Source organism: Pogona vitticeps, chromosome 1 (genome assembly GCF_051106095.1).
Source record: "Pogona vitticeps strain Pit_001003342236 chromosome 1, PviZW2.1, whole genome shotgun sequence".
Lineage (NCBI taxonomy): Eukaryota > Metazoa > Chordata > Lepidosauria > Squamata > Agamidae > Pogona > Pogona vitticeps.
The window spans coordinates 85,506,008-85,533,550 of NC_135783.1; the positions used below are offsets into that span (position 1 = coordinate 85,506,008).

At 41.0% G+C, this 27,543-nt stretch overlaps 1 protein-coding gene across 1 annotated transcript in view; it reads right to left on the minus strand.

Annotated features, from left to right (window-relative positions):
• LAMA2 (laminin subunit alpha 2) overlaps positions 1–27,226 on the minus strand; it is a 535,204-nt gene extending 507,978 nt beyond the window's left edge. The window contains exon 1 of the mRNA XM_072996866.2: positions 27,021–27,226. Within this exon, the coding sequence (XP_072852967.2) occupies positions 27,021–27,138 (118 nt within the window). The 5' untranslated portion in view covers positions 27,139–27,226. The remainder of the gene's footprint in view (positions 1–27,020) is intronic.
• Positions 27,227–27,543: the final 317 nt, after the last annotated feature.

A 27,543-nucleotide genomic window follows, 5' to 3' on the forward strand; every position in this document is an offset into this window, starting at 1 on the left:
CAAGTGCCAGCATGCTCAGTTAGGGCTAGAAAAGTATCCTGTCCACGTTCTATTTTTGATTGTTTATTTATTGAAAATATTTTTATCCCGCCTTTCTCCTTAAAAAGAACCCAAGGTGGCTTACATCATTAAAAAGACAATATGTAGAAGCTAAAAACAGAAGGCATACAAATATTTATAAATAATTAAAAACAGTAATAGAATCAATACTAAAACACATTTAAAACAACAGAGCACAACCATTCATTTAATAACCCTTCTCAAACCACTAGCTATTAAGGGAAAGACTGCCTGAACAGAAAGGTCTTTGCCTGCTTGCAGAAGGACTGCAATGATGGGGACAGCCTAGTTTCCCCTGGGAGGGAGTTCCAGCCTCTGGGAGCAGCAACAGAGAAGGCCCCCTCTCATGTCCCATGTCCCCACCAAGCACACCTGTGAAGGTGGTGGAACTGAGAGAAAGGCCTCCCCTGATTATCTTAAAGCCTGGGCAGACACATAGAGGGATACGCAGACTCTTAGATCGCTTGGACACAAGCCATTTTAGAGCTTTATAGCCTTCAACCAGCACTTTGAATTGTGCCAGGAAACTGAGGGAAACAGATCGGCAGCCAGTGGAGCTGCTGTAATTGGGGGGGGGGGGTCACATGATCTCTGTAACCAGCCCCAGTGAGCAGTCTGGCTGCTGCATTTGGACTTTCTGCAGTTTCCAAACACTTTCCACAGGCAGCCCCACATAGAATGAGTTACTGTAAGAGATGCAACTATGGCATACTGTATGTCACTCTGGCCAGAGCCGCCTTCTCAAGAAATGGGTGCGGCTGGGACACTAGTTTTAAGAAAGGTACTCCTGGCCACCGCTGAAACCTGAGCATCTATGCTCAGTCATGAATCCAGGAGCACCCCCAAGCTGCACACCTATCTTTCAGAGGAAATGTAACCTTATCCAGAATAGGCTGCAAACCTATTCCTTGATTTGTTTTTTGACTGAACAGAAGCACCTCTGTCTTGTCTGGATCAAGTTTCAGTTTATTCACCCTCATCCAGTCCATTACTGACACCAGACACTGATTTAGAACTGAAACAGCTTCCTTGGATTTAAATGGGAAGGAGAGACAGGGTTGAATGTTATCAGCATACTGGTGACACTGAACCACAAAACCCTGGACAACCTCTCCCAGAGGTTTAATGTAGATGTTAAATAGCGCAGGAGACAAAACAGAGCCCTGAGGGACACCACAGGCCAAAGGCCAGGGTGTTGAACAGGAGTCCTCCAGCACCATTTTATTTAAAATCTACTAGGAACCTGTGCCAACAACACTTGGCAAGATGGATCAACAGTCTCGCACACTTTAATACTACTTTAAGCTTCCTATGTTCTGCTGATACACCCCTTTGGAATCAGTTTATTGAGTTTTATCAACATTGTGAAACATGATGATTTAAATATTTTATTCAGTCAACATTAGTTCTGTTTTTCTTCATCAAAGATCTATGAACGTAGACAAGACAGCAGCCAACAGCTTTGCAAACTGTGTTTTGACATTTGGTTTAGAGGCCCCTTTCAAACAACAGTTTTTACCAACCACAGTTTGCCATCATGTCTAAATACAGGCATTAAGTGCCTCTGAGAACAACTGGAGAGTCTTGTGTACAAATAATGCACATTTGTTCTACTTGGAAAGTTGTGACTAAACAAATCTAAACCTGTCTGCACTGTAGATCTCATTCTGTTCAGATTCTACTCTGGCTATGAAATGGCAATAGATTTGGTAGCTTCAATAAACTATTTTCATCTCAAGATTGTCAAGGGAAATATTGCATTGATTCTGCTGGGCATGTGGAAGGACACTACTGACTTTGCTCCTGAGTCCTAAGCTGTTCCTCATCCCTGCCTTGTTTGGTGATCTCTGATCCTCTTTGCTGTTCTGACTTGATTCTTGAATCTTTCTTCTCCAATCTTTGGCTTAGAGTTATTCTTCAATCTTGACTACTGGCTGATCCCGCAGCTTCTGATTAAGGGTCTTCTCTTCTGATTTCAGAGTGCATAATCTTTATCTGTCTACAACTGATGAAGAAATGTTATACTTTTCCAAACACATGAAACATGTTAAGAAATACAGGCACTCTAAGAATCTTGTTGATTCATAGAGAATGTTTCCATAGCTTTCCCTGCCTCCCTTCCTTTTTCTGTTTCAGTCCTGGCAACATAAATGATTTACACTATATTTTGGTCCTCAAACGTGGAGGCTAGAAATCCAGTAACTTAAAACCTACTTTAAGAAGCTGTTTTCAAGGTGAGTGTCAGCTTTTACACAATGAAACCAAAATTAGTTTTTACAAAAAATTACAATTAGGAAATGTAAAGGGAATTACATATTTTTAAATTTTGTCAAACAGCCTGTTTTGTTTCCCTTCTGTGTTTTTAAGCAAATAAGGCCGGGGAGGGGAGAGAGAAAGAGTGAGATGCTCACTGTTGTGTGGAAGTGTAGTCCCAGGAATATTAACATCATAAGGATGAAAAGAGAAATGACAATGTCATCCCCAAGGGAAAAACCTGAAAGTGAATAGCTACTTGGAAGTCAGTCCAGTTGAATCAAAGCATTTGTATACCTAACCAGAGCAGAAAAGCAGTATTAACCACATTATCTTTACCAAGCAGCTATGTAAGCCACATTCGTTTTTCATCGGAAAGTAAACTCCACATCAACACAAAATTTCAAGGGGAGGAAGAAACACACACTTCTTCTGAAGTTTTATGTACTGTTACATTTAACAACAAATGACAAAACGGACAATAAGTTTAAAAAGAGCAGTAATAATAGAGGTTGATTTTGGACACCCAATTATTTTATCTGGCATATGAACTATATTACAGGAAACTACTGTAAATGAAAATGCCTGGCATAGCTTTATCAGATATCCTGTGTCTCATGATGCACTTGCTATTTGTGCCTGTGAAGCCAATAAATGAATCCAGATGCATATCTGGGACAATTTTACAATTATTTTATTTATAATTACCTGAATGTTCTGTATGACCTAAAATACACTATTTGTTAATAGTTTAAAAGAACAACATACTCGTGGGAGCCAAGTCATAAGGTTAGTACCTTCACTTCCTTTCTGAAGTCATCAGAAAAGGATTTGATAATTAGGATAACTGCAGATCTGGTTAAAAGAAGGATCTTATAAGCCTGAATAGCACAAAACCTTGTATAAGGGGGAAGAGGAAGGAAGAAGAATTTAAAAAGGAATAAGTTCTGCATGAGGACTTGAGAAGGTTTTCCTCTCACTGAGAATCTATTGGTCATTTAGATGTTCCTCTGGATGGAAGCAAAAGATGGTTTACCTGTGTTCCACCTGCAGATTCTAGCAATATTTTGCATAATGGTCAGGGTGCGGCAGGTTGTGCTAGTTTGTTTCACAGCTGAACAGGTGTTCATCACTTCAAAGCCCTCCATCTTCCAGTGGATGCCCATTCAGAAGCTGCAGCTTGGCTTCCCCTGTCCTGCCTCCTCCAGGGATCAGGGGTATTGAGAACAATGGAGGGAAGAAGGAAACGGCAAATTTTGGTTCTAATCTTCTCACAGTGGAATCTTCCATGCAGTGGAGGCTTCATCCCCCAACCCCGGATCCAATCCAGAACCACTATTAAACAGGGTTGTTGTTTAGTCGTTGAGTCTGACTCTTCTGGACCCCATGGACCACAGCATGCCAGGCTCTCCTGTCTTCCACTGCCTCCTGGAGTTTGGTCAAATTCATGTTGGCAGCTTCGATGACACTGTCCAAACATCTCATCCTCTGTCGTCCCCTTCGCCTCTTGCCTTCACACTTTCCTAACATCAGGGTTTTTTTCCAGGAAGATTTCTCTTCTCATGAGATGGCCAAAGTATTGAAGCCTCAGCTTCAGGATCTGTCCTTCCAGTGAGCACTCAGGCTTGATTTCCTTCAGAATGGATAGGTTTGATCTCCTTGCAATTCAGTCTGAAGAGTCTCCTCCAGCATCACAATTCAGAAGCATCAATTCTTTGGCGGTCAGCCTTTTTTATGGTCCAGCCATCACTTCCATATATCACTACTGGAAAAACAATAGCCTTGACTATGTGGACCTTTGTTGGCAAGGTGATGTCACTGCTTTTTAAGATGTTGTCTAGGTTTGTTATTGCTTTCCTCCCCAGAATCAGGTGTCTTTTAATTTTGTGGCTGCTGTCACCATCTGCAGTGATCATGGAGCCCATTAAACACGGTACACGACATCAAATATGAAATGACATATGTACAAAAAGCTGAGCAAGCAAGTGGTCATGGGGCACATCTCCAGGATTGGAATGCAGGACACATGTCTCCTCTTCTAATAAAGGACATATTAAGTAGCTTTATAGAGAAATGAAATACTGATGGATATCATTGAACAGTAAGAGGAGCAAGAGAGACAGAAACAGAGAGAGAGCATATGCACTGACTATGTAGCTTTAACACAGTAGAACCTGAGAACATTATGACCAATTTTGTTCCTTAGAGTTTTGAAACCAGATGTTCACAAGATCCAGCTGACATCTTTCATTTTAGCCAGCAAAATGTGGGATGATTCCAGGAAACTGTTTATTCATTAACGTAGTGCACGTTTCCATTAAGGAATTCCAATACCTCAGCTTAACATTGTTTTAACATTCATCTTTTTTTTCCACATCAGAACAACATTTTGAAGTTGTTAGTGCCAGACCATCAGATGATGTTGTACCTAATAACGCAATAGTTACAAATTGCACTGTCTGTCTTGGCCTGCCCACATAGTATAACAACTAATTTATGTTTTAACCTTCTGCTGTAAATGTTACTAGGTATTATCACTGAAATTCTTGAAAATGTACGCCATTGGACAAGGGAGCAACAACATCTGAACAAGCTAATTAGTTGTGCCATTTGTAGGATTCCCAGAGGAATCTGGATGGCAAAAAGATGCTGCGCTCAAAGGATTTTGATCTGAACAACTTATGTAGTCGTGTTCTTATGTCCATGACCTGTGATCCATTCATGATATTTGCCTTCAGCAACTCATGCATTATCAGCATATCCTTTGGCAGAAATTCTGTGGCTTGGTACAAGTCAAATTATAATCTTCAGTTCATTCCTCCTAAACAAGGTTCCCTTGCCATCAACATTCCCTCTAATTTTCAGCCCCACTTGGCAAGGCTCTGCCCCTCATGTGTGCAACTTTGCATGTGTGACTCCACGCCCCTGCACAAGGTTCCATTGCAACCAGAACTAAAGGGGCTGAAATTGATTGTCATGGGTGTGCAGAGGAGGAGGAGCCCTGTGCAAAAGGGGGAAGAGACATGCGCGCAGGCACATACCTTAGAGGGAACCTTATTTGCCATGATTCTCATAGTGTCCACACACAGACTGGCTTAGGAGGAGACAGGAAGTTACAACTTGGTTTATACTGCAAACAGGATGTCAGTCTTTTTTAAATATACGTTTAAACACATTTTAATCAAAATTATTATCCTAGCAAAGTTATTCTCTTTTCTGTCTTCTTCATTGTATAGTTTCTAGTTCTGCTTAGCTATTTATCCTATTATTTGTATCTTTTTAGCAATAATTCACTAAAGCTACTCAGCTCTGCCCGCAATGAGCACCTATTATGTGTTGTTTTAAAAAGCTGAACAGGAAAAGAGTTCCCACTTTTCTTCTTTTCAGAGAAATATTCTGCAGCCCAAATGACATGCACAGGAAAACCTTGTTGTTTATTGCTCAAAAAGCTTTTTAATATGTTAAACATCTGATGAATTATAGTAGGAAAGCAGCTGCATTAGAGCTGGCTGCACCAACTGAATCAGTTGTTGTTTGGGGTCTGGGATATAGAATTACAGGACCATGTTAGCCAGCTGGGGAAATCTAACTTTCTTAAGAAATCTGCTTTTATCACCTCCTCATATTTAGCCATTATTATTTCCTCTAAAGCCACAAGGGCTTTTACACTAGCCAGATTTAATGTATTACCTTCTAAGCTTCTGGAGGGAAGATTTCGAGGTTTGCCTCCAACAGATTGTATCTGCCCTTGTAATAGTGACGAAGTCGAAACAGTTGGCCATGTTCTCTTACACTGTACTTGCTATCGGGATGTACGTATGGAGCTTCTACTTCCTATTATCTGTAAATCTCCTGGGAGATCAGAGGAGTATTATGTACAGTTACTACTCTCTGACAATACCCTTTATATTACAAGACAAGTGGCCAAATTCTACGCTGACAAATTCTACAAGACAAATTCTATGTTGCAGTGATAGTTATTTATGACCAGATGTTCGTGTTGCGATCTAAGATGGACAATATTCTTAGGCATCCTTCAGTCTCGAAAGACCATGGTAACGTGCTCTGTATGACAGTCCTCTCCAGACATGAAGCCTGGGTAGAATAATATGGAGGATAGGCTGTTACCCAAGGAGCAAATACCCCCTCTCCACATCACTGAAACAGTCCAATGGAAAGGCAAGATTCCAGTGACGCCGCAGGAGTTGCCAAGATGACACGATCTGCCTCCGGGACTCCGGCTCCAGATTTTGCCTCGAGGTTTACTCCTGAAGCCTTTTTCATCAGTGCATATAGTCACAAGGCAGTGGAGGTTTGAAATCAGTTTTCCTTCTCCTAGATGGGCTGCCTTCCAAGGCTGACGAGCCCCACCTACCCGGTCCAGGTGGATTGCATTTAGTCAGAACTCTCCACTATGACCTGTCCCTCTTGGGTGTCCCTGCAGGGCATAGCCCATAGCTTTTTTAACATAACACTGGCCAAGGTTTCACCTATTTTAAAGACATACAGTCAGCTTAGCTGATTATGATGTTATGAATTTGAAAGAAGGGGTTGATTTATCATGATTTTAATGGGAAAATGTATAATTCTGTTTAGTTTTATGAAATTGCAGTTGTATGTATTTATTTTATATTGTTCTGGTCTTGCTGGACTTTGACTGTAATAAAGTTAATGAAGTAGTTGTTTGCCCCTACAGAGCAAATCTCCCTCCTTTTAAAAAAATATTAACTTGTTTATCTGCCAAATGGTCACTATGGAAAACTTTATAAAAAAACCAAACTGGTTGATTTTAAGTAGGCCATGTAAAACAGAATAAGCATGAGGACACAGCCCTGTTTCACTTCACTTTGGATGTCAAAGGGATCTGATGTTCAGCCATCAAAAACTACAGTGCCCTTCATTTCCTCATGAAAGGACCTGGTGATGTTAGGGAGTCGAGGTGGACATCCAATCTTGGGAAGTATTTTAAAAAGGTCATCCCTGCTAACCAAATCAAAGGTCTTTGTGAAATCTATGAAGGCCACAAAGAGTGGCTGTCATTGTTCCCTACATTTATCCTGCAACTGTCTGAGAGAATATACCATGTCAATGGTGGATCTATTAGCTCAAAATCCACATTGTAATTTTGGACAGATTCTGTCTGCAAGCATCTGAAGCCTCTTCAGCATAACACGGGCAAGCAGCTTCCCCACAACGCTAATGCCACAGTAGTTATTGTAGTCACCCCATCGCCTTTGTTCTTGTACAGTGTTACGATATTTGCCTCCTACATCTCCTATGCTACTCCACCTTCCCTCCAGCAGACAAAATATTTCATACAGTTCAGTGGTGATAGTCACTTTATAGCACTTCAGGGATGTTATCCTTCCCAGGTGCTCTCTGGGAAATCAGGGGGTGCGGCAGTTTGACTCTACTTAATGGGAGGAGAAACTTAGGAACAAGCATGTCAATGGCCCTGGCCATATCCCCATTCTAGATATCACCCAGGGCTTCAACAGAATAACTTGCCAAGTTAATAGGAATCTCCCCAAGAGCCATCAGAAAACAATTTGGTTCCACCAGCTTTTTGGGGACGGGGGGACATCTTAATCAGTCCATCTCTCCTGCAAAGGCTATGAGTTCCAATGAGTCTAACCCCTACCAGGTAATGCTATTCCATGACAACTGAAATGCAGAGATTTTCTGCTCACTCAGATCTGTAACATTTATTTTATTATTTATTTATTTATTTATTTATTACAGTATAGAAAAACAAGTCTAACATGTGCCCTGTGGGATGGGTGTCACCAGATATCGTTTGGGACAGGCCCACAGTCATCATATTGTAAACCTCCCAGAGAGTGGCAACACAAATGGGGTGATGCAGAATATTTGGCAAATCGTCTTCTCCTACCTAGATCTACCCGAATCACCCGACATAGCCAGCAGGGACGGCTGAGGGGCCTGATGCCGAGGGAGGCCCAGAAGGAAAAAACAAGAAACCGGGCCTTCTCGGTGGTGGCCCCTCGGCTGTAGAACACCCTCCCAACTGAAATTCGGCTGGCACCCTCGCTGGGTGTATTCAAAAGCCAGTTAAAACCTTGGCTATTCAAGCAGGCCTTCCCTCCAGTCAATTAAGTGATTCTTTTCTTTCTCTTTTTTCCTTGAATCATGCCATCTTGGTACTACACTATTCGGAACTAACTATAATTGTATCTCTGATGATTTTATATATGTCTTACTTTTGTGTTTTTATCCATGTAAGCCGCTCTGAGTAGACATTGTCCAGAGGGGCGGGGTAAAAATCGAATAAATAAAAATAAATAAATAAATAAATGAAATAAATCATCATGGATAATGTGAAGTCCTGAGCCATTCCTGACAAAGCTGTCCCAGCACAGATGTTGAAGTTATATAGCACACAAAGCCAAGGGGATTCCAACACCACCCCTGAGGTCAGTTCTGCTAGCTCTGGGAAGGAAATTGTTAAGCAATCAAGTACACTAACAGAATGCTTATTCTGTCCTTGGGTTCCCACATTCAGATACACATGTTCAAACCAAATCAACTGAGGAATCTGATGCCTGGTGAGGAAGATGAAATCGTGTTAGATCACTGCAACTCCACCTCCTTGCCCTTCACATCTTGCCTCCTGCTGCACACAGGACTCTGGTGGACAAAACTCAGTAAGATTAATTAATTAATTAATCAATCAGATTTCTCCCCCCCCAAGACAAAGTCTACTCAGGGCGGGTCCCATTAAACTTTATAAACTTCAACAATTAAAACAATTCAAAACAATAATGTTAGTAATGCTCAAGATGGGAAAACAGAAAATTATAATAAGAATAAAGTCAAGTATGGACAGGAGGGAAGGCCTGCCTGAAGAACCAAGTTTTTAATTGGCTCTTTAAAAAAAATTATCACCTCCAGCCTCATCCAACCATGTCTCTGCAATGCAGTTCAGATCAGACTGCGTATCCAGGATCAGGTCCTGGATGGCTCCTGCTTTCCCATTTACTGACCAGTCATTTAGCAGCAGCACTTTCAACCCAAAGGACCTGATGCCAAAGCTATTGATAGAACAATTCTCATAGTACTATCTAGAATATATAATGGTTGACAAAATGCAGAAAAAGTATTATTTTCATACTCATAAGACATTAAGCCATTACAATAAAGTCACAGGTCATTTTTAGAAGATTAATTGCCAGCCATGGAGGGCTGGTGGCTCTTGGCAATATTTTCAGTCATTACCCAGAGAAAATCATCATTAATACATGAAAATTAGCCTGCCTAGAGGCAGTCACAGCTATTACAAGATGAAAATGTACAGAAGACAAAAAATATTTTAAACTTCTCTTTTTGAGTTTACAAATCTCTGAGATATGACTGCATTGAGTTCTGAGCTTTAATTTTTTTTAATGCTTCCTCCATTATCCAGCACTCTTCCTTTAATTATTTGAACAGACAGTTACATGGAAAACCTATGATAAGATGAAAATGGAATGAAGAATAATTAATGCAGCTTGATCACTATTTATGTTATCAGAAAATATCTAATTCTTTTATTTTAACTCACAATGGAGTCAATTTGGGTAAAGGACACCTTAAAGAGAACCAATAAGAGAACCTCGTGGCGCAGTGGTTAAAACGCTGTACTGCAGCTAAAACTGTGCTCACGACCTGGGGTTCAAATCCCAGGTAGCCGGCTCAAGGTTGACTCAGCCTTCCATCCTTCCGAGGTCGGTAAAATGAGTACCCAGCTTGCTGGGGGGGCAATGTGTAGCCTATATAATTAAAAATTGTAAACCGCCCGGAGAGTGCTTGTAGCACTATGGGGCAGTATATAAGTCCAATAAATAAATAAATAAATAAATAAATAAATAAATAAATAAATAAATAAATAAATAAATAAATAAATAAATAAATAAATAAATAAATAAATAAATGGTACAGATATTTTTAGAAATGGTTATAAATCCATACTTAGTCTTTAATTGAATCTACACATATATTAATTTGCATCTCACCCTTGGCTATGTAAACATCGCTTTTAGAAAACCTGTGAATGCATGTTCAGCAATACATGCTACAGCTGATTAGTTGACTATATTACATAGGGTTTTTAAGTCAATTTAAGAGATGCTCCCAATCAATTAGGCAACAGACATTATCCATCTAAGGCCTAGCAGAAGCTGCCAGCAGCAGACACCACCTTAGAAGTGGCAGTGCTGCTCCTGTACTCTTCTGTCCCATGAACATATCTTCATGCAAAATATTTTAGCCTCCTCACTGACTAAATTACCTTCATCAATGTAACAGGAAGAGGTAATTTTGCCTCCCCCTATAGCCATTCCCCATGGATTCATGATCTAGTCAGCAGTTGGGGATCATTCCAAACTAAATATCACAGGATGGTGACATACATGGGGAGGACAAGTGGTTGAAGGAGGTAAGCTTGTTCCTGAAGCCATCCCAGGATTTTACAAGGGGCTTTCCCTTCCTCCAGTTACTGGTAAGTTCTGAGGCTTAGTGGCTGCTAGAGATAATTTTAAGTAAAAGTATGCATACACAACTCTCATCTGAAGTGGCTGTTCTGGTATTGCAGACCATTCTGCTGATATTGCATTGTTCAAAAATTCCTACTACTAGTAGGGACACCACTCTTGCATCTTATTTTGTGTGTGTGTGTGTGTGTGTGTGTGTGTGTGTGTGTGTGTGTTTGAAAGTATGTAAGGAGTTTGAAAGTATGTAAATGAAAAAGAGAAAACATGGTATAGCTGTACACACACTATTTAGGTCCTTGCATATATATACAGCTATACCATGTTTTCTCTTTTTCATTTACATATTCAAACTCCTTCTGGAATCTGAATCTTATACTCTGCTTTAGTTGTTAAAACCTCCCTCACTGCATTTCCATTGCCTTGGATAGTTCAGAAATTATTAGTTTTTTAAAGAGATATTTGAAAACTTTCCTTGTTTAGCAATTTTATGTATTATTAGAACTGTTCTTCTCCTTTAATATTGAGGGGTATCGTGATGAGATTGTGATTCCCCTCCCTTCACCGGTAGCTAGTCTTCTCAGCTCTCCTTACCCAGTATCCACTTCCATGGCAGGCAGACTGGTTACTTTCAGAACAACATCTTTTACTACACTACTACTCAACCCTTCAACAAAGTCAATATTTAACATCCAAGGTTGAACACCACAACGTCTTTCTTTAAACTGAAAATCTTGGGTCTGCTACATTTAACAAATTCTAATATCATTGCCCCCATCCTCTGTCCAACTGCAACCAGGGGTTTGTGTAAGCACAGCAAAGGGTGCCACAGCGGGGATGGGTTATTCCTCCCTCTTCTCTGTTGTGATATCTGGAAGCAGGGGTGTTTGATAAGCCCTTCCTCTTGTCTTGGGCCAGAGGTTGTTGAATCCCTTGAAGGGGTAAGTTCTTGTGCCCAGCATCATCTCTCTTACCTTTCTCGGTCTCCCCAATAAGATGGTTTGCTGGGGTGGGCATGTGAAAGTTCTGCGGCCTTGCAGTTTCAGCTTTGGGCACCAGAGGTCTTCTTTTTCCATCTCCTCCCACTCCACTTGGGTTTTTTCTCTCTCAGGGTTGACTACTTCAGTCAACTGGGCCTCTATGTCATGTTATTCTACTGCATTCTTCAAGCTCTCCTCCTCCTCCTCATCTCTTACCCCCTTGGGTCTTTTTCCTTCCTTTTCCTTCCCTTTTATCTCCTCTCTCTCTCCCTGACTCTCCTCCTCTGAGGGTTGTCTTCCCTTCCCACATTTTCATCTTCCATCTCTGTCTCTCAACTCTGCTGTCTCCACTGAGTCTTTTAAAACAATCATTGTGCCCCCCCCCCAGTCAACAGGAGAACTTGATGTTTGGAAATCCAATGAAGAAGTGCAATGGCCCATCAACAGGAGCCTTATCGTCCCGATCATCCTTCTCATGGGGATATGCTTACATTACAAAGGGGCAAAATCTGAAAATGATGTGGCCCATTAAACATATGGAAATCTGCTTTGATTTTGGCACTAGCATGCTGTGCAAGTAATAGCAATGACTACAATTCTGAGTTTAATGGGCCATTTTAATGCCTTCTGATGATTCATGTTTCCAGAACTAAATAAAATATAACCCTGCATCAAACATGACACAATCCACATACCCTGTACTTTTTGTTTATTTCTCTTTGTTTCTAAGACTTCTTACTTACGGGGTCATCAACTCCAGAAGGCCCTCAACGTTCTGTAGAAAGAGAATTGCTGTCCCAAGAACTGAAACATTTCAAGGGACTAGATCCTTTTTAACCTTTTTTTGTAAATAAGGAGGACTACTTCCCATACTTATTTATAATTCGTTGTTATAATTTACATTATCTTTGCCTCCATTGGTCAAGTGTTTTCTATAGCATGCATGCACAAAAGTCTCTTTGGTGAAACACATTTTTGCTAATTATTCAAAATATGCTGAACTAGCCCATCTCGTCGCTCTCAAGCATACAATGATTTTTTTAGCTTCCAATATGGTACTGAGGACTCTGCGCCAGTTACCAGCATATGTAGGCAGAATAAAATCAGAATATATTCAATTGAAACACTGTTAATTTGTCTGTAACACCAATTTGCAGGACAGGCATAGCAGCTATATGCATTATCCATAGGGATATCCTATGTACGTAACAAGTCACCCACCCACTAATATTTCAATAACTACTTCTCACATTTACCATATGACCACTGCAGTAATGACTTGACATGGGGAGAGAATGTTTGGGAACACATTTAACCAACATCTAATCAACAAATGACGTGTTATGGGGGAACTTTAGTTTCATGTATTAGAAATTTATCTCAAAGTTACATTATTTTGCATTACCAAAATGATCAGTATTTTTAAAACAACACATTCTGAAAATAATCACATTTTACTATATATGCTGTTTGTGTGTGTATCTTTGTGTCCCATTCTAGTGACTCATTTTTTTTCTTCAGCAAGATGTGGCAGAACTAGCAGTCACAGCTGGCAAAAGCAATGGCAAAATTCTTCTCAATGATTTCCTTATCATATTTATTCTGATACTTAAGCTAAATAAACAGAATTACCTCTGCTTGGTAAGACAGCTAATTCAATCATAATTTGCAACTGGTATCTTTAGGTATCTTTATCTGAACCAATTTCAAATCTAAAATTCTTTCATAGCAGCTTACAGTAATATAATAAAAGCATTTAAAAATAAAAATATAGAAAGCAACTTACTACAACAAAAGAAAAACAGCAGAAGAATTTTTTAAAAATAATTAAATACAGACCTTATAACAATAAATCCTAAAAGATTTTAACTAACAAATACTTGGTAAATTTTGATTATCATTATCTCAGTTTAACAGAAGATAAAAATATTTTCCTGGCACAAACAGTCCTTTTTCCCCCCTTCTGTGTTACATCCTAACAATACTATTAATTTTGATTTAACTATAGTTTCCTATTTAATCCAACCTGGGGAGGTATAGTTTCCAACTTCAGAACATGGCAAGGTATTTAAATACCACTAGAAGCTAACTTGATCTCTGTTTATGTTTTGGGCTGCTTTACCCACCTAGAAGGAGTATTTTACTACATTTCATACTGGATTGTTTAGTGAGTGGATTACCTGGCTGAGAACTGGGAGTGAAATGTGCTTCCTAGGAAGAGAGCCAGCCTGGCTAATTTCCCAAAACACTACCAGACGTAAGAACTGGTAAACCATGTCAGAGTACTCTATTCCCTTACTATCACATTAAACATATTGTTGGGACACAGTTTAGTGAAATAATATTTTGCTTTGAAGACGGGCATTGATCACATTCACATTCTACCTTCTGTCAACGTTGCTCAGGTCACTGCACAAGTATGGGATACATAACATCACAACATTTTCCTCTGGGAAGACCCCACGAATACCACATATAGGAATTTCACAACGATTGTGCTCACTGCCAGAATCTACAGCAGGACATCCCTCTGAGTCGGAGCCTGGAAGCTGCAGCAACGATATGCCAGTGAATTACTGTGAAACCTTTCTATGAATTATAAACAAACTACAGTGGTGCCTCGAGTTATGACCATTTCGAGTTATGACCAGCTCAGGACGCAAAATTTTGCTTCTCCTTGCAACCGGAGCTTCCACTTACGAACAGAAAAAGGCAGGGGAAAAGGCAGGAAATTCAAATTGCTAACTGTTGGTGGCAACAAGGCTGCTTCTTTGTAGCTCTTTCACCCCAGCAGTTAGAGAGTGTGCGATCAAAGGAGGGTGCCTGGTAAGGTAAGGTGCTGTTTTCTGCTTTTAAAAAACTGTTCTGGGTGGTTTTGCAGTGTAGTTTTGGGCTGGGGAGGATTATGTTTCTGTGCTGTGATGGGTCTTGGGGGGTTTGTTTTTGTGTGTGGTTTTTTTGTTTGTTTGTTTTTTCCCCAATTTCCGATGGGTCTTAGGGGGTTTGGTTGCTTTTTTGATTCCCCCCCCATTTCTGATGGGTCTTAGGGTGTTTGTTTGCTTTTTAGCTCCCCCCCCAATTTCTGATCTTGCACGATCTGCTTGATTGCTTTGTCTTGTTTCCATTTGCAATGGGTCTTGCACGGTTGATTGGTTTTTTGTTTGTTTTCTTTGCATTAAGTCTTCCACGCTTGACTCCTTTTTGCTTTGTCTTGTTTGCATTTGCAATGGGTCTTGCACACTTCATTGGTTTTCTTCCCCCCCCTCCTCAGCTGCCAATGTTTGTGGATTTCAATGGCTTCCCTGTGTACTCTAACATAATGATTGCTGGTGTTGTCCAGTACTTCTGTGTTTTGAAATAGGATCCAGCTTGTTTCAGGGCATGTTCAGCTACTGCTGATTTTTTGAGTTGTTTTAGACTGCAGTATCTTTCATGTTCTTTCTGGTGTGGATGATGCATTTTGTGGTCCCAATATATACCTGGCCACAGCTGCAAGATATCTAGTATACTCCTGCAGTAGTGAGGAGCTCCCTTTTGTCTTTTGCTGACTCTAACATTTGTTGTATTTTTTGTGGTGGGCTTGAACTATCCTACACAATACACCAGAACACAGACAGAGTTCTAACTCCTGTCCTCTAAAGATGCCGGCCACAGAGACTGGTGAAACATTAAGAAGAAAACCTCCAGAACACAGCTAAACAGCCCAGAAAACCTACAACAACCATTTATTACTCTGTTTTCATATTTTTAAATCACACTCAGGTACTTCAACAGGTCAAATATATGCCTTCTCATTGCAATGTACCATCATCCTTTAGTTACTTTGCAACAAGGGGCCCCGAAAACCATTGGAAAGCAGCTGAAAAAGCCTATTACTGACCATATATCTTGCAGTACAACAGGATGCCAGAGGAGGTCAAGTCCCTTGAGACAATATGCAGAATGTAGTAGAGACTGATGGCTCATGCAGCTAGTTTCACTTATGCCTTGGAATCTGACAAAGTCTTCTTAGAACTTTGAAGTGAGTTCCTTAACTTCCAATTTGAATCATCCATTTGTTCACACTGCTGTATACATTTCCATTCTACAGAAATATAAGGTTCAACTTCCTGTACTGAATGCAGTCAGATTCTTTTTTTAGGATGATGAGGGAGCTTAAAGCCTGAAAGACGACCACCTGCTTTAAACTACTACATTCTTTCTTAGAGACATCCTGCCAATAAAGGGGGGCAGCAGGGGGGTTGACAGTCGATATATTACAGTGGACATAAAGCAGCATGCTGCCCTTCTGCAAATCAGTGATATGTATTGTTGCTGATTGTGGTATTTCTAACTGCAGGGCTTCATTTTATGTTGCACTATTGTGAAACAGAGTATGCCAACATCTGTGTGCATTAGAACATTTGTAAAATTAATTGTTCTTGAAGGATATTTTTTTTCCACATAAATTTAAGCATATTTTTATCTGTGCTACAAGGACATGTTTACTATCTTATATGTAAATACACAGGTATAAATAAATTTCATTAAGCCATTGTGACTAAAAAAAATCATATTGCCCTAAACAAAAATTGTCACTTTGATATGCAATGTGTCTATGTAATGAAATAGAATTTGGGTAACAGGTTAAATACCATGAAGGAGACAGAACAAGTGTGGGAGGTCATAGATCAACTCAAATCTCAACTATCTCTTGTTGCAAGAATATTGAAACTGAAGTTGTTCTACTTTAAGCACATCATGACTAGGCAAGATTCTTTGGAAAAGACAATAATGCTGGCAAAAGTTGAAGGCAGCTAGAAAAGAGGAAGACCAAATACAAGATGGATTGACTCCCTAAAGGAAGCCACAGGCTTCAGTTTGCAAGAGCTGAGCAGGGCTGCTGGCAACAGGACATTTTTGAGATTGCTCATTCATGGGGTCACCATAGGTTGGGGGTGTGTGAATTGATGGGACATAACAACTGCAGTAACAACAAATATCTAACAAAGCTCCCCATGTATCTCATTTATGCAGCAAAACCATACAGAAACTCACATATTATTCCACTGCTATGGGGCAACCATGCCTCATAATTCTGCTAAGGCCATAATCACTATTGGAAGTTATACGATTGAATTCATTTAGATGTGTTATTTTTCCAATAGGCACATTATTAATAGTTAGGCAGCTTTAATAATAACTGCAATCCTGCATGCTAATTTTTTGTGAAGGCAAAGTACTGGTTTTGATTAAGAACTGGGGAACACATGGCTCTCCAGATGTTGTTGGGAATGCAACTCCCACAGTTCATCATAATTGGCTATTATGGGTAGGGCTGATGGGAACTGTAGTCCCAAAACATTTGAAGGGCAAAACAAAGAATAGTTGCCTGCATTCAGAGAGAAAACATCTGACATTTCTCTGAAGAAAAATAAATAACAAATATGGAACTGCTAAAAATGGTATTGAACCGTCAAATCCTCCATCATTCTCTTTCTACTTGTGGTCTTACACAGACAACTAGTTGACTATTGTAACAAAATGCTGCACTAGATGAACCTTTGTTTGATCTAGCACAGCTCTTCTTATGTTCTCATAGCATGTTATGAAGTTTATAAATAGGGGGAGGATTTCTATGACATTTCACAGTTTCTCCGCAACTTACATTTCTACCCCTAAGCAAGTTCAAACATGAGTAATCTTGCCTTTCTCACCAGATGACTCATAAACATGTTCAAACCCACCTATAGGCTCAAGCATGGGCCACAGGGAAAAAATGACATGTCATAGAAATCCTACTACTACTGTACTTATAATATATCCTACCAATATTAATGATATGAGTCTACTCATCCCTAACAATGCTGGCTGGTAACATGAACAGGAAGTTTCGATATTAGCATAACATGTTTATACCAGGATACAAATATGTTTGTATGGGGAGAAGGGCAATGATAACCCAGAACTGGATTTTCATTTTCAAATACAGCCCTCTGTATACTATAATACATTCTGCCCAACTTCCCACAGTTCTTGCCATGAACATATCTTAATCACAGTTATGTCTTTATGCTCAATATGCATATAGTAGGTTTGTAAAACTGTTAAGTTGCAATGATGGTATTACAATGTGAGAGCAACCCTAGCGTTAGCCCAACCATGCTGCTTCTTGTAAAGAAACTGGTTTATTAAAACCAACAATATATGTGTCCCACCTACTTCTCGTTCAATTATCAAAAAGCAGCAATACACAATCCCAACTTCCAAAAAGAGTATTAACATTTTAAAGTGAGTGCAAACTAGTGAAAAATTTAAACATTGTGATTGGGTTCATCAGAGATTTGAAGCAGTTCCTCTCTTTTGGCAGGAAATGACAACTGGGTCTCTTTTGAAATATCAACAGATTTATTTGTTTTAGCATTTGGTGATTCTACAACAACTTCTATGAGTTCGAAACAACTGAGATCCGGTAACTGCCCATAATGTGAAGATGAAAACTCGCTTTGAAAATTGATGAGGTTCATTGAGGGCCTGGTCCAAAATGTTCCCAGTCGGTGGGTTTCCTCATTGGAGCACTGCGAACCACGCATATTGTTCCACAGCACAGGTGTCTGGCCCAATCTCCTTCTGGTAGTAGTTGGTTGAAGGATTGATTTGGCCAGATCACCTTCCTCAAGTGATCTTGTCTGTGTGGAAAGACCACAACTGTCCATTCTAGCGCCTTGGTCGATGTTCCCTTTTCCTTTGATAGGTCGGGTTAGGCAGTAAGCTTCCTATCTTCAAATTAGGGAAATCTTCTAATAACCTGCACACTCTTTCATATTTGTGTTCACCTTTTTTATCTCTCTATTCCTCTCCTCCTTCATACTCTCTCTGCTGGATATAATGAACTATCTCCTCCCACTTTTATCTCCTATATACTCTTCCCACACAGGCAAAATTAACTCCTCCTCTCTTTTTCCTCCTCCCTCTTCCACCAAACAGATTTCAATCTTTTCTTCTTCCCTCTTCCATTCCTTTCCTTCCTCTTCCTCCACACTCAATTCCCCACTTTCTATTATCATCTTTCTTCTTTCTATTTCTCTCTTTTGCTTTGACATGGCTCACTCTGTTCCTTTTCTTTTTAGTTTATCTCTCCTTCACAAACATAAACACATGCTTAGCCTTGGCTACATTGTACTGAAAAAAAAATAAACAAACACAGGGTAAGAATAAGCCCTGCATTTTACTTTCTATTCAGGCACTTGCACTGGATAAACCTTGCACTTCTATCTAAAGGCCAACAATGAAAAGCATTGATGGATGTCATTTAGAAGGTTATCTCTAACAGTGTTTATCACATATCGTGCAAGTGCTTCCTCATCACGCTAGAAATCCCTCACTTCATTCTTCCAAAAATGGAATCTGCATTTTTGTTTGCAGTGACATTGTTGGGAGATTGTAAATCTGGACCCTACTCTACAGCAACAGATGCTTCAGTTATATGCCACTTCAGTTACTGCAATGCAGTCAATATGGGGCTGTCTTTGAAGACTATTCAGAAAATTTAGGCACATGCAACTCACTTGTTACAGGAGCTTCACTGATTTCCAGTCTGTTTCTCAACCCAATTGGAAGTGCTAGCTAAGACCTACGAAGTCCTGCACAATTTTGGTCCTGACTATCTGATGTACCGTATCTCCCCACACAGTCCTCCTCGGGTCTTATGATAGTCTGAGGAGGCCGCCTTTTCATTCCATGGCCTATATAGGCATGTTTGACAGGGTTTTGAGAGAGGGCCTCCTTGATGTTGGCCCCCAGATTATGGAATGCTCTTCCCTATGAAGCTAGGCTGGGCTCCTCTCTCCTGTCTGTTTGGTGACAACGGAAAACTTTTACAATGAGTGAGTCTTCAGTGGAAGAAAGGGAGCATAAAAATGCAATAAATAAAATACTCTGTTTCTCAGAACATCAGATCTGTTCCCCAAAGCACTGAATATCTATGCCAATGAAGAGGCTTCCCCACTTTTACTTATCTGTCATGAAAGAAACTATTTTCAAGAAGGATTGCAGCTGTGGTAGGGCCAGTTAATCTTTACCTCTCCATGTGCTGCATCTCCCACACTGATAACAATTGGAGAATTTTTTAAGCAGAAATGTCCATGTGCATCACAGCTGGGATTAAAAGAGTTAGCTATCACTCTTCTGTATGCTGTGCCCCTTCCCTACTAGCCTAAACAACAATTAAGATTGCAAATGGGGGAACCTTTTACTGAAACCAAAGAAAGCCTTTTAAAAGTATTATTTTTTTCTATTTCCTCTGCTCCATCCTCAAGCTGACTTTCTTTTCACCAGCCAAATTGTGACACCTCCCCATGGAAATAGGCCCCACATTATTTTATCTGAATTCATGACCATAATGATGATTGATGAATGGGGAATTGACTTATTATATTGTTAATTAATTACATGTTGATTGCATTTGGATGAGAACTGAGAAATCAATTGGAAGTTAGCTCTTGAGTCACACTTGTCTTACTTCTGGATTAGCACTAAATTAAATTTCTGAACTCCATGTTGATGCACACGGTGTTTTGTGGTTTGAAAGTTTGTTTGAGTGATAGACTTCTGAAAGATAAACTTATCAGCTGCTCCTTTTTTCTGTTTTTTTTACACTATAGTCACTATCTTATTATATAGCTCTGCCTCAACAATTGGAGTGACATTACTGATCATGCAAAACTGCAACCAACTAAAGAGTTCCTTTTTATTTCAGAGTCTGTGCACACCGTGAGACTGAAAAAAATGGAATTATTCCATTAGTGGCAATCTGCTACAGCTGGTATCATCACTTCCATTGCACAGAAGGAACTACATAACAGGATACTAACAATAGTTACAAAAACTACATGCTGTCAAGTTTATTACGACTCATTATGACCCATTCCAAGATTTTCTAGGCATTGAATCCTCAGAAGTGGTTTACCATTCCCTTCATCTGGAGGCACTCTGGTCCAGGCTGCTTAAGGCCACATAGGCTGGCTCTTCTCACAAAGCGCCACAATGGGGAATCAAGCTTCCAACCTCTGCCTCTGCAGCTAAATATTTAACTCACTGAACTCCTCTCACTTACAAATTAATTGTAATTGAGATAATCTGGTTTGGGTGATGACTCAAATTTATTTTAAAATAAATTAATTTCTGACCCTACTTTCATTGAAATGAAAATACAGTGGTGCCCCGCTTGACGACGATAATCTGTTCCAGGAAAATCGCTGTTAAGTGAAATTGTCGTCAAGCGAAAAAACCCATTGGAATGCATTGAAAACCAGTCAGTGTGTTCCAATCGGAAAATACCTCATCGTCCAGCGAAGATTGCCCATAGAGAACCGCCGATCAGCTGTTTTAAAACGCTGTCTTCCGAAGCAGGGATCCAGAAAACAGCCATTTTGCAAAGGAAGGGAAGCCATTTTACGAAGGGAAGCCATTTTGCGGAGCCAGAAAAATCATCGTTTAGCGAACAAATGGTTCGCGAAGCAGGCTCCTAATCGACATCAAGCAAAAAAACCCATTGGAATCATCGTTTTACAATCGCAATATCGATTGCAAAAAACTCATCATAAAGTGATTTCGACGTCATGCGGGGTAAGCATTAAGCGGGGCACCACTGTATATCCCAGCAAGTTTTTTAATTTGTATGCATAGATATAAATCAGCCTATGCAGATTTGTATACTGTGGTCCTGTTCTCCAGATCTCCTTAGTTAGGCATCCTTCAGTCTCGAAAGATTATGGTAATGTGCTCTGTATGGAGGACTTGGAACAGCATCTAGTGTGGCCGAGAAGTGACAATCCCTTCCACACTGAAGACAAATGCAATCTGTCCCCTGTCCAGCTCCCTGATTTTGTCGCTTTCATGACTGTCTCTTTGCCTCGGCCTGCTGGACAAGGGTCTCTTCAAATTGGGAGAGGCCATGATGCAACGCCTGCCTCCAGGCTGAATGCTCAGATGTCAGGGTTTCCCATCTCTTGAGGTCCATTCCAGATCTCCTACATATACAGAAACATTGCAGCCACATCACTTTGATATACTTTGGTCATACCGTGATCCTCCATATACAATTGCTAAAATGTTTATTCAGTGATTAGTCACAGATAACTATTAAAAGTGGAAGAAACAAAATACAAGATACATGATTAATCTTGTATTTTAAAAAATACACTCTGCCATAACTATTTTAGTAGAACACTTTTTATCAATAGGATGCATCAGATCTTCCCCCCCTCCGCATGCACTCCCCCAGATACCCACTGCACAGGCCCTCTGGACATGCGCACAAGTGCATGCATGCCCCCATAAGCACCCCCCTTCACGCATGCATGCGTGTGTGCCGCACGAGTGCCCTTCTCCTTTGTGCGAGTGCCCCTGCCCCTTCGCACATGTGCATGAGTAGGGGGTGCCCCACCCCCACACATGGACCCCATCCCCCCAACCAGTCCACAGTGTCAAAAAGTTTGGGGGCCACTGCTCAGAACACTATTTTCTTAGGTAGGGCTGATATAGTCTTAAAATTTTCAAAGGCGGTGCGTGTGTGTAAATGCTTCAGTCAAAACAATAAGCAACATATGAAGCTATGAACTAAATATTAAATTAACTCCAGGTTTTGACTGCAGAAGTCTCCAGATTACTTTAAAAGTCAAATTGCAGACGAGTGAACTGTCTCCAGTGCAAGATGTGCTGGAATTCTACATTTTAATAACCATCCAGAAATCTTGTAGAAGTCTCAACTATGTCATGACCCAAAATGTCTTAGACATTGTGCTCAACAATACAGTGGTGCCTTGACTTATGAATGCCTTGACCTATGAACATTTTGACTTACAAACAGCTCCGTTCGCAAAATTTTGCTTTGACTTGCGAACTGAGCTTTGACTTACAAAAGGAAAAAGGCAGGGAAAAGGGGCGGGAAATTCAAACAGACTAACCATTGGTGGTGAAGGGGCTGCTTCTTTGTACAGTAGCTCTTTCACCCAACGGTTTGGGAAAGGGATCCCAGCCGGGCTCTGGCTCCCGGTGCTGGGTTTGTCTGCGCTGCTCACTTCCCAGCCGGACTCCGGGAGCCAGAGCCCGGTCAGGAGGCGAGGACCCATGCTGGCTGGGCAGAGTGGCAGAGCCCAGGCCAGGCAGCGATGGAAGCCCAGGAGGCCTCCTGGAGGGCTCCTGGTGACGGCGGTTTCAGCGGCGGTGGAGCCCAGGCAGCTGAGCATGGCCGGGAGGCTTCAGAGGAGACCTCATTTTGAGGTAAGGTGCTGCTTTTTGCCTTTTAAAAACTCTTTTGGGTGGCTTTTGCAGGGTGGGATTGGACTGGTGGGGTTATGTTTGTGTGTTGTTTGTTTACTTGTTTCTTGCAGTCCCAAGGGCTTTTAGTGTTTTATTTATATATTTTTGGTATTTTTTAAAAATGCTAGAACGGATTAATCCCATTCCCATGCATTTCAATGGGAAATGGTGCTTTGACTTACGAATGTTTTGACATACGAACGCCATTCCGATACGGATTAAGTTCGTAAGTCAAGGCACCACTGTATATACCAAAATGCCTAAGCTAAATAAGTGCTCTTTGTGTTTCAGTGTTTATGTACAGCATTATTTTCCTGGTAAATATTATTTTACTGTATCTAACATTATGCTGATGGCCAGTGTGGTGTTGTGGCTAGAATAATGGATTAGGACTGTGGAGAACAGGATTCAAATCTCTGTTCAGCCATGAAAACTCACTGGGGAAGTAGAACTGGTGAACACTCCTTAAATATCGCACTTACCTTGCAAGTGTGATATTAGGGTCATTATAAGTTGGTTCCAACTTCACGGCACAGAACACACACAACATTATATTAGAGGAAAATTTACAATAATTGGCACTCTTCTGTTATTGATTGCACTGCCTAGCAGTCTTGCAGTTGTCTCTTCAATCAAAATGCATGATGGTAACTCAGAAAAGTGATGCTCAAGGTGTTGTAACAAAGGCTTTTACCTTATATGGTTCTGCTGACTGCTGGAGCATACCAAAGAATTTCAGAAGAAGATCAATCTGCTTTATAGACTACAGCAAAGCCTCTGACTGTGTAGATAATGGTTCCCAATGTTGGGTAACCCAGGTGTTCTTGGACTGCAACTCCCAGAAACCCCGGACAACACAGCTGGTGGTGAAGGCTTCTAGGGATTGCAGTCTAAGATCACTTGGATTACCCAACATTGGGAACCACTGATGTAGATCATGAGAAATAATGTGTTGTTCTGAAAGAAATGGGTGTGCCTCAGCACTTGATTGTCCTGATGCATAACCAGTATTGAAATAAGAAATGGCCAAGGTGGGACTGCAGCTGAACATTAAGACAACAAAAATCATGACTACAAAAGAACTTCACAACTTTAAAACTGACAATGAATAAATTAAAATAGTTAGATATTTTATATACCTTGGTTCAATCATTAGTCAAAATGGAAACTGCAGCCAAGAAATCAGAGGAAGACTAAGACTTGGAAATGCAACAACAAAGGACATCCCATCTGGATATTGCTCATTCATAGGGTCACCAGAAGTTGGGGGCAATATGACGGCACATAACAGTAATAACTCAAAATACAGGATGATTCAAAAAGAATAGAAAAGTAATGGTTAGAGCCCAGAGAAGATGCTGCTATTAGTTTAAACATGTTAACATCACACTTTTGCTTATTTCTGCATCAGGTGCCTTGAGAAGCCAGTTTCATGTATTTTAAGCCACTCTTTTTGGGAAATGAAAAGGGCATAGAGCTACCTTCCTTGGGAAGCTTTAAGGCATGCAAAGCATTTAATTGTGGCATCAATGGGAAACCACAAGCTGCAGCGAAAATGGCCCATGTATGTTTATGAGTATCGGTGTGGACCCAATTTCCCTTGGAGCAATGAGCCAATTACTACCTCTGCTAGTCTGCCTCACGGGGTCGTTATGAGGATAAAAACATGGAGACCATGTTCACAACTTTGAGATCCTTGTAAGAAAAGTAAGTTATAAATGTAAAAACCTTTTGATCACTACAAGGACTGATGTGTTAAAGAGATTTATCCCTACAAGCATTTTAAAAATGTGACATATTGTGGTGGTAATGGGTGTCTGTCCTCAAATAACAGACCACAATATTTCAGAAAGATGTAACAATAAGAGCAGCAGCAGCAGCAGCAACAACAAACATAAGTGATATTTCCCTAACTAGCATCTTGGATTCCTGTTTTCTTTAACAGTCCAGATTTGACAGGCGACAGGAGGTGGACAACGCCAGACAAATATGCCTGTAGAACCATGGCTTAGAAATGCATCTGCTATTCCTGGATTCTATTTAAAGCCTGCCTTCCCATATTAATAACCAAAGTTCCTCATTAAAGACACCAAAGCTCACTATTACCTATGTCCTCTTCATCTTTCTATCTCTTCATACCCTGCCATGCCTATCTTATGCATGGAGGCTATCACTTTACATTTCTTTACATAGTTCACAACCTCCATGGTAATGAATCCAATGTACTGTAGTTGCATTTCCTTCATTAATCCTGTCGTTCTCCTTTTATCCCTTCTCTTCTCTCCTGCTGAAGTTTAGAAATGGTAACCTCACCAGGGCCACAACCTGTCTTTCTTTGATGTGACATATAAAGTGATGATCATGTATAAATAATGACAGCATTGGTACTAAGAGAAGGTGACAAAAATGTGAAAATAGGTATTTCTATAGCTGGAAGTTACACCCTCGGCTGAGCAACAGCAGGGAATATATATCCCAATGTATTTTAAACGTGCTATTTTAAAATGTGACTGCCTGTTCTATGTTTTCACTGAGTCAATTTCCAAATGTAGTCAACATATCTAAGTGACCTCACTTCCCCACTGTATATTTCTATGAAGGCATATGTGGCCCTATCCTGTGTACATATGCTTCCAAGTAAGGACCATTAATTTCAATGGCACTGATTACTAAGTATGTATGCTTAGGATTCCAGCTTTAACCAAGCTTTAGTCATCTCCAAGAGTTAAAATTACCATAAAGACCCCAGCTGCTTTAGGATCACAAAGCCTCCAACTTTACAAGTTTTAAATTCCTAACTCTCTCATCTAAAATGGGCAGAAAATCCTTGGATGGGTCTAAGGATTTTGATTTTCTTTTAAATACCTATCTTAAAATCATGGTCCAGCTTTCCCTGTCAAGGGACTTTAATTACACTTTTTTTCTCTACAACACTTTGCCTTCAAGAGCTAAGACTGCAGTCCTAGACACAATTATTTCACTTCCGTAGGAGTTAAAACTGCACACGTCTTATATAGTTTTAAGTCATCTCCCACCAAAATATTGGGAATTGGTTATCCACTTAAGCAGTTCACAGTGAAGAATCAGCAGACACAGGTGTGTGTACCAAACAAATAAAAATTTCATGGGGAAAAAGTCATGGGATACTTAGTTTACTTTTATAGACTCCCCTGTAGACAACCATTGTCACCTTGCTGCATCCACTGAACCTGACTTAATTTCCATATCTCATTACTTGGGGACGATGCATTTTATACATTGGAAATGGTCTGTCAGAAGGTCGAAAAGTGTTCCTTAAGGATGTTGTCCAAACTCATAGGTTCATACATAGTGAGTAAGATGGTTATACTCTGAAGCTCAAAGCCTCCTGAAAGAATAAGTATTAATCTAGTAATTAGCATTAGTACAGGGAGAGGGCATAATGAGCCCCTCCCATTTGAAAACCTGAAAATAGAAGGCTATTTTGCAAGGGTGAGCCCTGGGGGTGCCCCCCCCTTTTAAGAAATCGTATTTCCTCTCAATGGCACCCCAGATCCAGAAAGAAAGAATGAAAGTTGTGGGGGGGGAAGGAGAACTGAAAATATATTTGCCCTCTGGCCGTTCAAACCCGGCTGCCTGCTTAAAACTTTCTCCAGACTCAGAAAACTTAGGAGCCTGCTTTTCGGTCTCACAAAGTGCCTCTTGGTCGGTCCATCTGCGAGGCGCGGGTCCGGGCTGCTCCGCGCCAAAGCCTCAGCCCCAAAAATTGGCTTCTCCAGGGGTGTCCTGAGGAGAAAGCTCAGAACGAGCCCAGGCGAGGAGGGAAGCCCAGGGATGGAGGCGCGGGGCGCTGCCACCCCGAAGCAGTGGGTTGTGGTTGGGCGCCAAGACGCCCCTCAAAGATGACACACTGCACCTCTCTGAGGAACCGCTTGCCACGCCGCCAAGCCTTTTACTGTACCTCGTTGCTGCGGCGCCGCTGGGGGCTGCTGCTGCTGCTGCTGCTGCCGGACTTGAGAGCCGCACCGGCTCAGCAAGGCGGTGAGGACCAAGAGCGGAGGCAAACTTGGCCGCGTCATAGCGGCAAACCCGGCTCGCTCTTCCTCCTCTCCCGGGCTGGCGAAGTGACCGTGAAGAGGAGAGAGAGCCTCTGCCTGAGACGAGGAGGAGGAGGAGGAGCAGGAGGCGAAGGCCCCGCTGCCACAAGGGAGGGGACCCCCCCCCGAAAGGACACGCCTCTCCTCCGCCGGCCTGGCTGTCTTATTCCCTCAGCCGGGCCCACATGGCCCGAGGAGGGTCACAAGACACAATGAACAATCGGGGAAGCCTTCCAACGTGGAGGAGGCTCAGCACAAATTCGGCGGGGAAAGCGGGCGGGGCGGGGGCGACCCACGCTGTGCCTGGACGGGAGATAAGGGAAGAACGAGAAGGTCGTGCCCAGAAAGTCAGGGAGTATATTGGGAAAGAGCAATAACAAGAGAACA